This window comes from Chiloscyllium plagiosum, unplaced genomic scaffold (assembly GCF_037043375.1).
Source record: "Chiloscyllium plagiosum isolate Xiang-an unplaced genomic scaffold, Cpla_swu_hap1 HiC_scaffold_7, whole genome shotgun sequence".
NCBI classification, from domain to species: domain Eukaryota; kingdom Metazoa; phylum Chordata; class Chondrichthyes; order Orectolobiformes; family Hemiscylliidae; genus Chiloscyllium; species Chiloscyllium plagiosum.
This window is the reverse complement of record NW_028270145.1, coordinates 83111117-83126149: the sequence shown is the minus strand read 5'-3', so window position 1 is coordinate 83126149 and position 15033 is coordinate 83111117. Positions and strand designations below refer to the sequence as shown.

Below are 15033 nucleotides of genomic sequence, written 5' to 3'. Positions count from 1 at the left end.
CTTGTAAACAGATCCTCTTTCTTGCTGTGTCTCAAAGTCTCAAATTCACAATTGCTCCAGGTTACATACTTGGGGAAACCATTTGCTCCAAATTTCAGGTTTCCTATGAGCCTGAACAATGAGTAGGGTATGACTAATTGAAATAAAGTATTTCAAATAGAGTGGACACGTGCAGAGAAACTCTTCATGTTGCAATTAATCACTCTGTCTTAGCTCACACTATCATGCATTTTTGACTTTATAACTGAAATAAACACTTTTTAAAACAAGTTTAATCCACTTGTTTGTAGGTTTATGACTTGGCAGCTGATGAATTTCCATTAAGTAAATTGTTCTGATTTCTTAACCAACCTTCTGTTTTTATTTAGCCCTAACCTCTGTCCCACTGAACACAATTACTTGTGCAAATAAACCCTGCTTCCCAGGGGTTCGCTGTTTTGATCGGAAACCACCTTCTGTTGGTTTTGCTTGTGGACGATGCCCGGTCGGATTCTTGGGAACTGGGCGAACATGTATGAAGATCCCACTGCATGGTGAGTTACATTTCAGCATTGTGGATCCATGAATACTTCACAGGATAAGACACAGAGTTATAGAATGGGTACAATGCAGAAACAGACCATTTGGTTCATTGTGACCATGCTGTCTATTCATGAGCAAATCAACTAGAATCATAGAATCCCTACAGTGTGGAAGCAAACCATTTGCTCCATCAAGTCCACATTGACATTCCAAAAACCATCTCACCCAGACCCACCCCCTCCCCTATATCCCTGCATTTGCCATGGTTAATCCATCTAGCCCGCACACCCCTGCACACAATTGACAATTTAGCATGGCCTTTCCATCTAACCTGCACATCTTTGGATTGTGGGAGGAAATCAGAGCACCCAGAGGAAACCCCATGCAGACACTGGGAGAATGCACAAACTAGTCCAGTCTCTTGCCCTTTCCGTAAAATCTTCATTTCCTTGCTCTTCAATTCCCTTTGGTAGTATCAATTCAATCTGCCTCCACTACAGTCCCAGGCATTGCATTTCAGATCCTAACCAACTGCTGTGTAAAAATAGATTTTTTTCTAAAATCCCCACTGGTTCTTTTATCATTCACCTCAAATCAATGTCCTCTGGTTCTTGAATCTTCTGCTAGTACAAACCGTTTCTGCAGGCCACTCATGATTTTGAACATTCCTATCGTACTCCGGTCAAGCTTCTCTAACTAAGGAGAACAAACCTGGCTGCTCCAACGTTCCAACGTATCAACAGAACTAAATCCCCTTCATCCTGGAACCATTTCCAAAACTCTTTTCTGAAGCCTCTCTAAAGCCTGAGAGCAAGCTTACATGGAGGGTTAGTGTGGACTTGTTGGGCTGAAGGCCTGTTTCCACACTAAGTAATCTAGTCTAATCTAATCTAAAGTTAAAAATCACACAACACCAGGTTAGAGTCCAACAGGTTTAATTGGAAGCACACTAGCTTTCGGAGCGACGCTCCTTCATCAGGTGATTCTTCTTCAGAATCACCTGATGAAGGAGCATCGCTCCGAAAGCTAGTGTGCTTCCAATTAAACCTGTTGGGCTATAACCTGGTGTTGTGTGATTTTTAACTTTATACACCCCAGTCCAACACCGGCATCTCCAAATCATAATCTAATCTACATATTGAACGGGCCAAATCTTGCATCCCTCAGCCCATCTCTCATACATTTCCCATGTAAAAAGAGTAATTTAAAAGAAAAGGACCATTACCCTGATATCTAAGTAGCATAATATGTATGCCAAAAATTAAATGGTTGCGTGTTGTTTTCTTATAGCTCAGTAAATGTTATATTTTACTTCATCTGGACTCGAAGCTATGTTCTCCTACTTGCTACTGATTCAAGAATTAATCCTGTTCCTTTTTTGAATGGCTTGTCTGTCATTATTCACTGTCAGTTTATATTTCATACATCATTTACTGTGAATATCGAAATCACATTGTATTTTGAGAGATATTGATGTGATGTTGAAAAGGGTAACCCACCACCCCCCATCTTCTCAAGGACACTAATTGTCTGATTTGTCAGTGACACTTAAATCTTGAGAATGAACAAAGCAAAATTGTTGTTCAGGCAAGTTTGAATAGTCAACAAATCTGTCAGAGCTGAAAAATATTCCTGAAAACTCGTTGACCACTCCAACTGTTACCTTTTGCTACAATAGTAAAACACAAATGAAATTTTAATACTTGCACAGAATTTTTCATGGCCTGATAAACATGGATTTCTAAAGTCATGGTGCAGGTAAGGTTTTGAGTACTAACAGCTTTACAACTCAGGGACTTCGAATCAAAATGGCACAGTTACAAATCTATGTAAACTTCGCACTCAGTGGACCCATTAAAACCAACTTCCAGGATAGATTGTTCACAGATGTTTCCCATCTGTGTTCTGAATCCATTTACAATAGTACTATGAGGTTTTTATTTCTGTATACCACACATTCTTTTTGGTTGTCACTAATGAAATCCATTGTGGCACAATGATCTATGTTCACTATCTTGCAATTTGCTTTTAATGACCACCATAAGGACCTCCTATTGCAGATTGTCCTAAATTGGGTTGTGCCAGATTGTATCAGCACACTTTGTAATTGTGGATGAAATTAATGTTTTGACAAAAAATGAGAGTACCAATCTTACTCTAATTGCCAATTCAAGATTGATATCATGTGCTGAGTAAGCAGTCATTTCAAAGCCACATATTGATCCAATTTTGTCGTTGAGTCATTAGTCAACTACAAAAATTGACATTTTCACAGATTTTGTTCAAAACGGGGATTATGTTCCTTGAGTTCAACAGCCTGAATATTTCTTCTTTGTACGTTGCTATCCAGAATTGATCCTCATCCAGATGTGGCTAAGCTGACAGTACTCTGAGTCATAGGCTGTAGGTTCAATTTCCCTCTCCAGGACTTGAGCACAAAATCTGGGCTGATATTACAATGCACTACTGAGAAAGTTCTTCTTTTGCTTGGGTGTCACTGCCAAGACCACCATTAATTGCCCTTCCAAGAGTGAATGGTAGCAGACTGGGAATTACTTTAGACTTTGTTGCTGCTGTGTAGATAGCTACATTCTGACCAAAGAAAGTGTTGGTTTGATCAGCTTGAGTATCGGATGGAGGCATGAAGCTGAGAGTTACATGGATATCACATTTTTCGATGTGGTCGCTGCAGCTTGAAGCACATACAGAGAAGGAATGGGTGGCCACCAGTTAGAAGAAGCGGTAGCCATTATCCTGCAGAATGGCTTTGATGTGGCCTAATTCAACATCAAGCTTGCACAGTTAGCAAATGGCTCTGGACCTGTTTACAAGCCTTTTTTTTTATTTGTTCATTGAATTTGGGCTTCACTGGCTAAGACAGGCAAGTAGTCAAGGAAGCCACAGACCGCATCTCACTCGGAAAGAAAGTTTTTTTCTGCTTTCCAAAGTGCTGAGAATAATGGTTCCACTGGGGAGTTTAGTCAGAGCCCAGTTGATCAAGGGGAAAGGAGAAAAAGAGGGAGAACACTGGAGGTAGGAAACTCAGCAGTGAAGGGTACAGACACCGTAATGGCTTCAAGGATAATGTCTTCGTGGGGCCAGAGAATAGGATGTCACGAGACACATGCCCGTGAATATAGCAATAGGCAGTTAGAACAGATGAATGCATGGCTGAAAGGTTGGTGTTGAAGGAAGGGCTAGAGAATCCTGAATCACGAGGCTGGTGATTGGGTGCTGGGAGGAGTGGGGGGAGCAGTAGCCATTATCCTACAGGATGGCTTTGACGTGGCCTAATTGAACATCGAGCTTGCATGGTTAGCAAATGGCTCTGGACCTGTTTACAAACCTTTTTTTAAAATGTATTCATTGAATTTGGGCTTCACTGACTAAGACAATGTTTATTACCTATCCCTAATTGCCCTTGAGAAGATGGTGATGAGTTTCCTTTTGAACTGTTGCAGTTCAAAGCAAGAGCTACGAGAAATGGGGTTTCCTAGGCTATAGAATCTATTTGGCCACACATAGTGTCTTTAAAACTCAAATGCACAATTACTGAGTTCATAAGTTCAGTGTAAATTGATTGCCAGGATATAGTGCTGTCTGCAAACTTTTAATTTTTTCCTGAGTAGAACACTGGTGAATAGGTTAATGATGTCAAGTGAGCATATAGATACAGCATTACTATCAATAGTCAAGATTAGAGTGGTGCTAGAAAAGCACAGCAGGTCAGGCAGCATCCGCTGATCAGGAAAATCGACGTTACGGGCAAAAGCTCTTCATCAGGACCCAAAATATTGATTTTCTTGCTCCTCGGATGCTGCCTGACCTGCTGTACTTTTTCAACACTACTTTAATCTTGACTCTAATCTCCAGCATCTTCAGTACCCAGTTTCACTTTATTGCTATCAATATACAAGTTCTGCATGGTTTTTGCAATTGTAAAGGAGTCCTTTGCAGTGAACGGTTGCGCAAATTGCATAGTTGGCCAGTTCTTGTTGTGCGCAGTGGTCATAGATAACATAGGGCATGAAAGGACATCATATTTGTGTGCCTTGGGCAGCCCAAATATACACAGAATACCATGAGATGTCAGGATAAACCTTATCATGTATATCACCCGTTAGTTCAATGCTTTCACACAAGTCCTATAAGCATTTATTTTAGCTTGTTTTCAAGTAAATGTCTGGTTGTGTGGACTAGCTGTTCCAATGGATACAAATTTGGACCCATCATTAAGAATGGTCTTCATATTGTTGATATAATCACACTTGTTAAAGATAACTGTTCACATTCCTTTGTCAGGTTTACTGATGTATATGTCTGGGATGGCCTCATGGTGCATGTGAAAATCAGAGTAGTCTTTCGAAATCCCGCAATTTGTTGTGCATTAGTTAGCTCGATCAGTTATCTGGATGTGCATTTCACTGCTGTTTTAATGCTAGATATACAGACTATATGTCCCAAAGACTGGAATATCATATCAAACAGCATATCCCTTCAGCTGTTCGCAACAATCAAAATACTGACTATGACTAAGGTTGATCCCATTCCTTAATGGTTATGGTAGATTGGGATTTGGAGAATATGCTGGGCCATAGATGTAGAACATTAATTTTTAATAGTTTCGTGTGAGAACAGATGAAACTATACTTATTCCATCATTGAGGAAGCAGCACTGAACACAAGCTGATCTGTGAATCAGACAAAAAGTGGGGAAAGCAAACAGAACGTAAAATCTTCACAGTTAATTAAATCATACATTGCCCTCAGGTCTTTGCTTGGATATCCCCAGGTTAAGTGAGTTTGAATTGACAATACGATGCAGTAACTTTATTTTGACAGGTTTCCATAAATGACCTTGATTGCATCTGCAATTACAATTATGATACTACTGATGGAACATTTCCCATTTTCAGTGATTAAGAGTAAAAATGCAGTATGGTAAAGATGACTAATTTCCTGTAATTTCAAGTGGTGATACATTAAAAATGATCCTTTTGAAATTATTACAGATGCATTTGTAAACTTTTGTCTCTGTTCCTCTAGTTTCCCCACATGTTGCTTCAAGATTTCGTCAACACTGGTTTCCCACTCGAAGAATAAGTAACAGGCCAGTTAGACTGCCACCAATGAGCCAAAAAGCCACTCCTGGCTTTACTCCTTTGACTGACAGAGTGACAATGGAGAAAGCAGTTACTAAAGCAAAACCATCTCCAGCTCTCAAGACAGATAAGCCATATGCAACTTTGAGCTTACCTTATTCCATTTACTCAAAGATAACAGATACTGCAGCTCTAAGCTCTGGAACCATATCTCAGGTTGCTGTTCAACCTAAGGTTTTACAAAAAACAACCACACTTTGGAGACCTGCTGCCTCTGCACTGCGAGCTGTGACAGCATCGCAAGCCATTTCCATCACCCACATCAGTAATGAGTTAGTTCCTACTGAGAAAAAGAAGACCTGTGCTGACATGCCTTGCTTCAATGGAGTTCCCTGTGAGCCCACAGAGTTTGGGGGTTTTAAATGTGGACGATGCCCTTTTGGATATACTGGTGATGGTTTAATATGCAAAGGTAAAATGCACTGACTGTGAAGAGAGTTTAAATAGCTCACAACTGTGTTGGTTATGTTGCTTTCTGTACAACAATTGTAAAATCCATATAACTGCTTCAGAAACTTTCAATTCAGTGTGCACTCTCAATGGTCTCGTATGATCCTATCTCACACCTTTAGCTGTATACCCCTACATGAATATTCTGCCTCATAGTACTGGCAGATTGTCTAGCCCCTGTCATGCAATTCCATCTCAGTCACTAGCCTCCCACCATCCTCAATTGCTGTCTCATTGCCGTCACACGTTTTCTCATCATGTGCTTGCATAGTTCCGATTCTTCCTCGGCCCCTTTCTGTTCGGTGACCACCATCTGTTGTAAGATGTGTCTCAGAACATGAGAAAGACACGTTTTCTGTATCTGCAAACTACAGAAATGTAAAATTGTGTATATTTTAAAACTAACTTAGAATTGATGTGTAATGGATTATAAGCCCTACTCTTCCCCATGTACACCTGAATTCTGTGTCCAGTATGATCTCTGGCCAATCCAAGAGATTATACACAGCTCAACTTCACCCCCTCCGTTTAAGAATACCCCCTTCCAGTAATCCTTCCAAGGAGATTGCACATATTTTCTCACCGGAAAGTCCAGCTGAGTCACAGCTGGCTATTTTCTTTCATCGTGCCACCTGTTCTCAATGACTTTTCAGACAAATGTTGCAGGAATGATAGTCATGTGTGGCATTTAAAAAAACAATAGGCCCCAACTAACAACTGTGATATTTATTAGCTATATGCAGGTACCCTTGTGGAAAGAATATGGAATGTGCGGCTCCTAATACATGTCGTTGCATGCCTGGGTACACAGGGTATAACTGTCACATAGGTAGGAACTCTACTTTGTTTAAAGAGGTTTTGCAAGAAATGTCCTTGTTTGAAACGTTTAAATTTGCAATGTTATTGGCTACAAATGAATGACTGCAGAGTGTTTTATTGGCACAAAGTCTAATGTTATGCTCACTTGTCTTTATTAGCGATCTGTCGGCCTGATTGCAAAAACAGAGGGAAATGCATCAAACCAGATGTATGTGAGTGTCCCCGTGGATACAATGGCCTGACCTGTGAAGATGGTAGGAATAGGTTTTTTTGTGTCCACCTCCAGAAGGGATACAAGTTGCATGTTGCCTATTCGTATGCCTGTCAGGGTCTCTACGTAGTATGAGAGCCAAGATTAATATTGGTAGCATTTACAGAATCCTATTTGGCAGCTTTTTTACTTCCGCTAATACTTTGGACTGCTATTACAAGAATTACTGAAAGTTATAGGTTATATTAACAGCTATCAGCCTGCACAACTCTTGCCTCTCCAATTTCTCTCTTTTTAACAGAGAGCCATGGAATCCCATTGTATCTTTGTTTGGAAAATCAAGAGAAAAACAGAAGCATTAACTCCCTCTCTGACTCTAATTTGATTTAGTCCCTCCCTAGTTTCTTTCCCTTTTTGTTACATTTTGTTATATTGAGACTGCCCCTAGGGAACAGTGTCTCTTTAAATAGGGTCTTGTGGTACAGTGGTAGTGTCCTTGGCTTTGGGTTAGGAGGCTTTAGTTCAGATCCCATCTTTTCCAGGATGTATCATAACATGTCTGAACAAGTTGATTTTGAAAAAAAATCTAGAAGCAATACAACATAACATCAAATTTTGATCTCAAAAGGATAGCTCCTGAATGATCAAGATTTCTCCTGTAACCTTGCCATGCACCCACTACTGAGTAAGCACATCATTGGTCTGTCAAAGGCATGTTCTTGTTGTCTGAATTGATCTGGAGACATCCTACAGTACTGGCTTAAGTTTGTGTTTAAGGTTAAAGATACCAAAGGCTTCATGAGAAGTGGTGGAGATATAGCAGCAGCCTGAAGAGGTTGCAGAGGAATATCCATTCCAAGACAGATTCATACAATTCTTAAATTGAATATCTCTGCCTCCAAGTCTGGTGAATGCATTGAAGGTGTACTTTACCCTTCTTCTTTTCACTAAAATTTCAACAACTGCTTTCCATTCCATATAACTCTCAAAACTTCCATACATTCAAATCCATGAAGGCAACCTGCCTTAAAAAAACTGTTTCAATATGGGTGTATCTCTGCTGTACTTCATCAGACAGGCAATGTATTGATAAAATCTTAGCCAGGTATCTGAACACTCAATTATAGTGCCTCATTAGCATTTATGTGTCAATTTTGTTTTGTCCATGCGAGTGCAACATACTTATTTACTTCCATTTAGTAAAGATGTGTTGCAAGAACTTTCCATTAACTTCTCATCAGTGCTACTTGTGAAACAATAGTGTCAAATATAGTTTCTTCAGACTGAGCTAATCCTTGCCTCATCCAGGTAAATTCCAGGGTATACCTCTTGTGCTCCTGTTTTGAAGTTTGTCTGAAATTAGACAGTTAAATCTGGAAAACTGAGAAGGACAATCCACTCCTATTCTGGCAAACCAGACCTAAATAATAGGTATCTAACCATAATGGAGGAAACACACTCCTGAGAGCTACTGCTCCAAATGTGGCTGAAGCTGCCACATTAAGTGAAGTGCCTTGCATTGTGTTTAAACTGTCAGTGAATTGGACTGAAATGTTAACCTGAAACATGGTGATGGCACTGCCATTAATTTATGATGTTCTACAGGGTTCTTCTGGTTGTTGTTGCAAGGAACCATGGGGAAAGGGGGGTGCTTTCTCCACGGACGTTTCAGTTGCATGGCTGAAATGCCTACCCAGGATTTATAATTGTATTAACCTTACACTGTGTTTAGAAATCTCTGTTGTGTGTACAGGCCATTCTGCTATAATGCACGTTTTATTAACGTGAATTCACTGCAACGCGATTGATGAATTGGTAATACTTTCTAAAGCGCAAACTTTTAAAACATCTGTTGGCTGTAACACTAATACATTGCCAATACTTTAAGCACTGTTTCTAAAGGGTAATTTTTCTATAATACGGGGTTGCACAAGAACGCCACCATCACATTATAGAAGAACTATCTGTATGTTGACCATATGGTGCTATCCTCATCCTTGGCTGAATCGCACACTTAATTTTAAAATGGTAACACAATAGTCACGGTTTTCGAAGATGGTGTCAAAGAAAACTTGATTTCTGAGGTCCACCTTGTAGATAATGCATGCTGCTGCTCCTGTCAATTGGGATGAAATACATTCCCAGCATTCCGAGAATGTAACATTCAGAGACCAGAGCATTTCAAAAAATAATTGCAGCATCTGTGGAGAGAGAAACAGAGTTAATATTCTTCAAAGAAGAGTCCTATTGGACTTGAACCATTAACATCTTTCTTCACAGATGCTACCAGACCTGCTGAGCCTGTCCAGCAGTTTCAGTTTTTATTTCACATTCCCAGCACTTTGCTCTTACTTTAGCATTCCAAAAGATGTGAGGGAACAACATGCAACATTCTACCCTGGATAGGGGTGGGTATTATTGCTGTCAAATTGTGTATTCTGAACGTTGTTCTTTGTTCGAAACCACGGAACCTTGTGACCTTATTCTTTCAATAAGTCCTCTAGATCTCATCTGATGTCAACTTTAAAGGTCACTGTTCTCTAAAGTTGGATTGTAACAATTTGGCGACCTTGCCTGGAATCATAACAAACAACGTAACATAACATGTCAGTCTGGTCTAAATAATACAAATGACAGCAGTAATACAATCTATTACAATACAAATTATTTCTTAATATCCAGAACTAACTGGGAAATGTAGGCAATATAAAGTGATCAGACCTATGGTGCATGTCAATGGCAAATGCGATCAAGACTGGTCCCATGAATTTCTCATCCACCCCTTGTGCCCCAAATTTTGATGGATTATCAAATCTTACTAAACTTCACAAGGGATTACTCTTCATAGACTGCCTCAATAACTGTTCCTATTCTAGTTTGTTCCTCTTAGACTCTGAAAGTAAACTCCAGTACTTACTACAGGAACAATTATAGCTTTTTGCTGATAGCAGATTACATCAAACTTGAAACTGCCTCAGAGTTTTCACTGAGCCCTAATATTCCTCAATTGTATTAAGCTGTAGTTTTCTAACTCCCATTCTCTCAGCTGTACTGAGCTATTCGTCCTCATCGGATTCTTCTGAGCCCCTCATGATGCCCCCTTCACCAATCCAGTGGTTTTCTCACTTCTCTAGCTCCTCAGGTCTGTTCTGAGTCCTGTTCTTAGAACTGCTAGAAATGAGTAGGCAGCTATCAGGGCTTGCTATCACAGCAAACATGACAGAGCCATCTACCTACTCTCTCTTTCCCTACTGTACAGCTCACAATCAACACCCCTAAAATAGGGTCTGCTCTGTCACATTAGAGTCATAGAAATCTCTAGAACAGAAAACGTCCCTTTAGCCCATCATGACCATGCCAGTCAAAAACACCCATCTAACTATTCCAGTTTCCACCACTTGGCCCACATCCTTCCGAGTACCATCTAAATACTACTTAAATGTTATGAGGATTTCTGTTTCTACACCCTTCCAGGCTGCGAGCTTAAGATTCTCACCAACGTCTGGTTGAAAAACAAATTTCCCAACATCTCTTCTAAATCTTCCCCATTTCCCCCCCATTGCCAAATCTCTGCACCCAGTCATTGATTCCTCCATCAAGTGGAAACATTTCTTCCTGTCTAACCTACCTATGCTCATCATAAATGTATATGTCTCACTTATGATCCCTCTCAATCTCCTCTGTTCTGAGGGAAACAATCCAGACTATCCAATCTCTCTTCAGAACTAAAACTCTCCAGCTCAGACAACATCCAGGTAAATCTCCTCTACACCCTCTCCAGTCCTGTCATATCCCTCTAATTATGTGGATTCCAAAACTACGATACTCCATCTGTGGCTTAACAAATTTTTTGCAGGTCCAGCATAACCTCCCGAACTCTTCCTCCAACTATCCATGATACCCCGAAATTGCTTTTCAGTAACCATTGAACTGTCTTGAATGAGCTACCAAAAACCTTGCAACAAACCCTGTTGCTATCACAGGGTAGATTTAAATATTGTCACCCAACATCTTTTGGAAAGATCTGTTCTGTCTCACTCTCGCAGAAATCTTACACTGGAGGGCTGTATTGTATTCCCTTCAGCTGACTGTATCCGTTATTTTAATCTATTGATATTTAACCAGTGAAAAAAATGTTTCCTCCCAATTGATTCCTTTAATGATTGACAGCAAATAGATGTTTCAACACAAACTACAAGACATTAAGTTACAATCCAGCTTCTATTCTATTTTCAGTAATGAAATTGATGAGACTGATGAAATATGAAAATATAAGGCAACTCAAAGTACATATTAATACTATGGTGCACTAATGATTTTTCTTCAATAAAGCTCTCTGTATTCCACCCTGTGAACATGGTGGATCTTGTATAACCAGAAATACCTGCTCCTGCCATTATGGGTTCGTGGGACCAAGATGTGAAACAAGTAAGTGTACTATTTGACGTGGTATTACCTGGCATATTAAAAACTTAAAATTTCCTCATTTAATGTAAGTTGGACTTTATTAAAGAGAGGATCAAGTACAAATTAAATCCACTTTACATGAAAAATTGGCACCCTGATATTTATTACATGTGAGGACTGAACCATTTTGCTCCACTGTGACAAATCATCTGACTGTTCTGGAGTACCCGACGAAGGAGTAGTATTGGTCATTTGCTCAATATAACTTAAAGCTAGAGCAAGACCTTGTCTCATGGCAGACTAAAATTATGGAATAGACTACTTGAAAATGTTGTTCATTCTGACATTATTTAATATCTTTAAAAAGTTTCCTAATTAATACATGTCAAGATCGCAGGTATCAAGTCAAATCTCAAACTGTGGATGCTGGAAATCTGAAACAAAGACAGAACCTGCTGGAGAAACTCAATAGTTTTGGCAGCATCAGTGAAGGGAAAAGAGAGTTACCATTTTGTGTCCTGTGATACTTTGTTGGAACTAAAAGAAGCTGAGAAATGATGGCATTTATGCTGATGAAGGGGTTTGGGGGTGGGTGATGGAGTGGGGAATGAGATGAATAGATGGAATCAAGGTCCAAAGAATGAGATTGGAAGATCATAAGAAACAGATATAGGATTAGGTCATTCAGTCCCTCCAACCTGTTCCGCCATTCAATAGGATCATGGCTTGTCCGACATTCCTCATGTCTACTTTCCTACACTTTCCCTGGAACCCTTGATTTCCCTGACTGATCAAGAATCTGTCTACCCAAGCCTTGGGTATACACAAGAACTCTGCTTCCACAGCTCTCTGTGGCAAGGATTTTGAAAGACACTCAACATTCTGAGAGAAGAAATCGCTCCTCATCTCAATCTTAAATTGGTGCCTCTTTATTCTAAGACTCTGGAATAAGAGTGCACTTTGAGGAGAAGCATCCTGTCAGCATTGACCCTGTCAAGCCTTTTAGGAATCTTACATGTTTCAATAAGATCACCTCTTATTCTTCTAAACTCCAGGAAGTATTGTCACAAGCTTTTTAGCCTTTGTTCATAAGAATGTTCCTCAGTACCAGGGATCATCTCTGTGAATCTTCACTTAACTGCCCCCAAATGAAATAACATCTTCCGTTAAATAAGGGGACCAAAACTGCTTAGAGTATTCCAGATGTAATCTCACCAGCATCTTGTGCAGTTGCAGTGAGACTTCCTTACTTATATACTCAAATCCCCTTGAAATAAGAACCAACATTTCATCAGCTTTCCTGATTACTTGCTGCACCAATGTGCTAGTGTCTGTGTTCTGTGCACAAGTACCTGCAAGTCCCTCAGAGTTGCAGCTTTCTGCAGTTTACCCCATTTAAATAATAGTTATTTTGCTTTCCCTTCCAAAATGAACAACTTTAAATTTCCCTACATTGCCATCTTTTCTCCACTTACTGTACCGATCAGTATATCCCCTTCCTTCCTCCAAGTCATTAACATATATATTGTAAACAGTTGCAGTCCCAGCTCTAATCCACATGGAACCCCATAAACCACAGATCACCAACCCGAATAATAAATCCTTATCCCCACTCAGTGTTTCCTGCACATTAGCCAATTCTCTATCAATGCCAATGTACTACTTCCAACCTCAAACCTCCTATGCTAGGAGCAACCCACAGAAAACAGAATCCCAGGGATGTGGAACTGGGTAAGGAACAAAGGGACTTGGGTTTCACATCATGTGAAAGTATTTGTTCTGTTGAAATTGTGAAGTCCTTCATTTCTTTGTGCCGGTGGACACATTGAATGCAATTGTTTTCTATTTACAGTGGTTTGTAATAGACACTGTCAGAATGGCGGGAAGTGTATTTCCCCTGACGTGTGTAAATGTAAAGATGGTTGGTCGGGACCCTCCTGTGAAACAGGTAAATCAATTGGAACCTTGAGTGTTAAACTTCAAATCTGTATTTTTGTCTTCACATGAACATATGTTTGTGTTGTCAACTAAAACTTTTGCACATCTCTCCAAGGAGAGCTTTTGCAAGATTTAACGAAATGCGAAATTCTCCTTAAAGTCATCCCAACCCACAGCAAATACCTAAGAAACAGAAGTTATTCTGCTTTTCTAAACATGCAATGTATATTGTCACCCAACTCTTAATTGATATACTGATTAATTTCTCATTTCTGCAGCTGTTTGCACCCCTGTATGTCTTAATGGCGGAACTTGTGTTCGACACAATATATGTATTTGTCCTCGTGGTTTCTATGGACTTCACTGTCAGAGTGGTATGTTCTCTCCCTAAGGGCTTTTATTTATGATTTAGCACTATGCACCATTCTGAAAGCACTGGGTTTCTGCAAACAATCTAATGACTAAGAAATACATGGGAAAAAGCATTGCATTCCTTGCTGTTTAATCTGGGTTGGAATAAGTCATTCTGAGCCATTCTGTTCAAGGGTTTTATTTAGTTCAGACTCCAAACATTTTATTGCAAAAATCAAGGATCATTTCTCAAATGCTCTCCACTTCAAGCATACTCATTTGTTTTCAAATATATGTTGTTCCCTGGGTTTCTGCTCAAAATTCATATCAGCAAAGGTCTGCCATGAACGAATGCAGTGTTACAGTTTAAAACTTTTTCAAAGTTTTGCTTCTGTAAAAAATAGTCTCTTGATAAATTGTAACTGGGAATGAACATACTACACCAAAAAACACACTAAGTCACAAACAACAAAACAGAAATTGCTGGAGAAACTCAGCAGGTCTGGCAGCATCTGGAGAGAGGGCAGAGTTAACATTTCAAATGTGCTGATCCTTCTTCAGAACATACCAAATCACAGCATGAATTCATTCGTTGTAAGTAAACCCAATTTTAAATGACTGAAAACAATTTTTTTGGAAAAAAAAATCCAGTTCCCTCATGGGACCATAATGAACTCCAGCATAACAAATGTGTACCAGAAGATCTTTCAAAATACAAATAATAGCATCCTTGCACCCCAAGTATTTAAGCTTAAGTTTTGAAATTTCCTCAAAGGCGCGAGAAATGAAAATTATGTTACGATGCAGAGAGAGCCTAATGAAAGGTTCCGACCTGAAACTCCAACTCCCCTTCTTCTCTGATGCTGCTTGACTTGCTGAACGTTTTCCCAGCTCCACAGTTTATCCACAATAAAATCAGCTCCCTGCAACCACCACCACCCCCGCCCCCAACCACTGCATTTGCAACTCAAAATAAAAACATTTAAAATTCTTCAAAATTAAACCCCAGTGATTTACTAACTGGGCTTTGTGAATAATCGATTCCAGATACCAAGTTTGTAACTTAAACAAAAGATTTTATGAGTTATTAACAATTCAGAAATTTTAACAGAACAAAATTAAGCAAAGCAATTTAATTAATGTCTATGGTTTAAACTCAAATAACCTCAGTTT

At 39.5% G+C, this 15033-nt stretch overlaps 1 protein-coding gene across 4 annotated transcripts in view; it reads left to right on the top strand.

Moving 5' to 3' along the window:
- LOC122551720 (von Willebrand factor D and EGF domain-containing protein) overlaps window positions 1–15033 on the top strand; it is a 279556-nt gene that overhangs the window by 244845 nt on the left and 19678 nt on the right. For 2 of the 4 annotated variants that reach the window (XM_043694080.2, XM_043694079.2), the window contains 7 exons: window positions 369–533; window positions 5569–6096; window positions 6868–6963; window positions 7112–7207; window positions 11497–11592; window positions 13424–13519; window positions 13788–13883. In XM_043694080.2, the coding sequence (XP_043550015.2) occupies window positions 369–533; window positions 5569–6096; window positions 6868–6963; window positions 7112–7207; window positions 11497–11592; window positions 13424–13519; window positions 13788–13883 (1173 nt within the window). The remainder of the gene's footprint in view (window positions 1–368; window positions 534–5568; window positions 6097–6867; window positions 6964–7111; window positions 7208–11496; window positions 11593–13423; window positions 13520–13787; window positions 13884–15033) is intronic. The other 2 variants (XM_043694081.2, XM_043694082.2) reach the window with 2 other exon arrangements.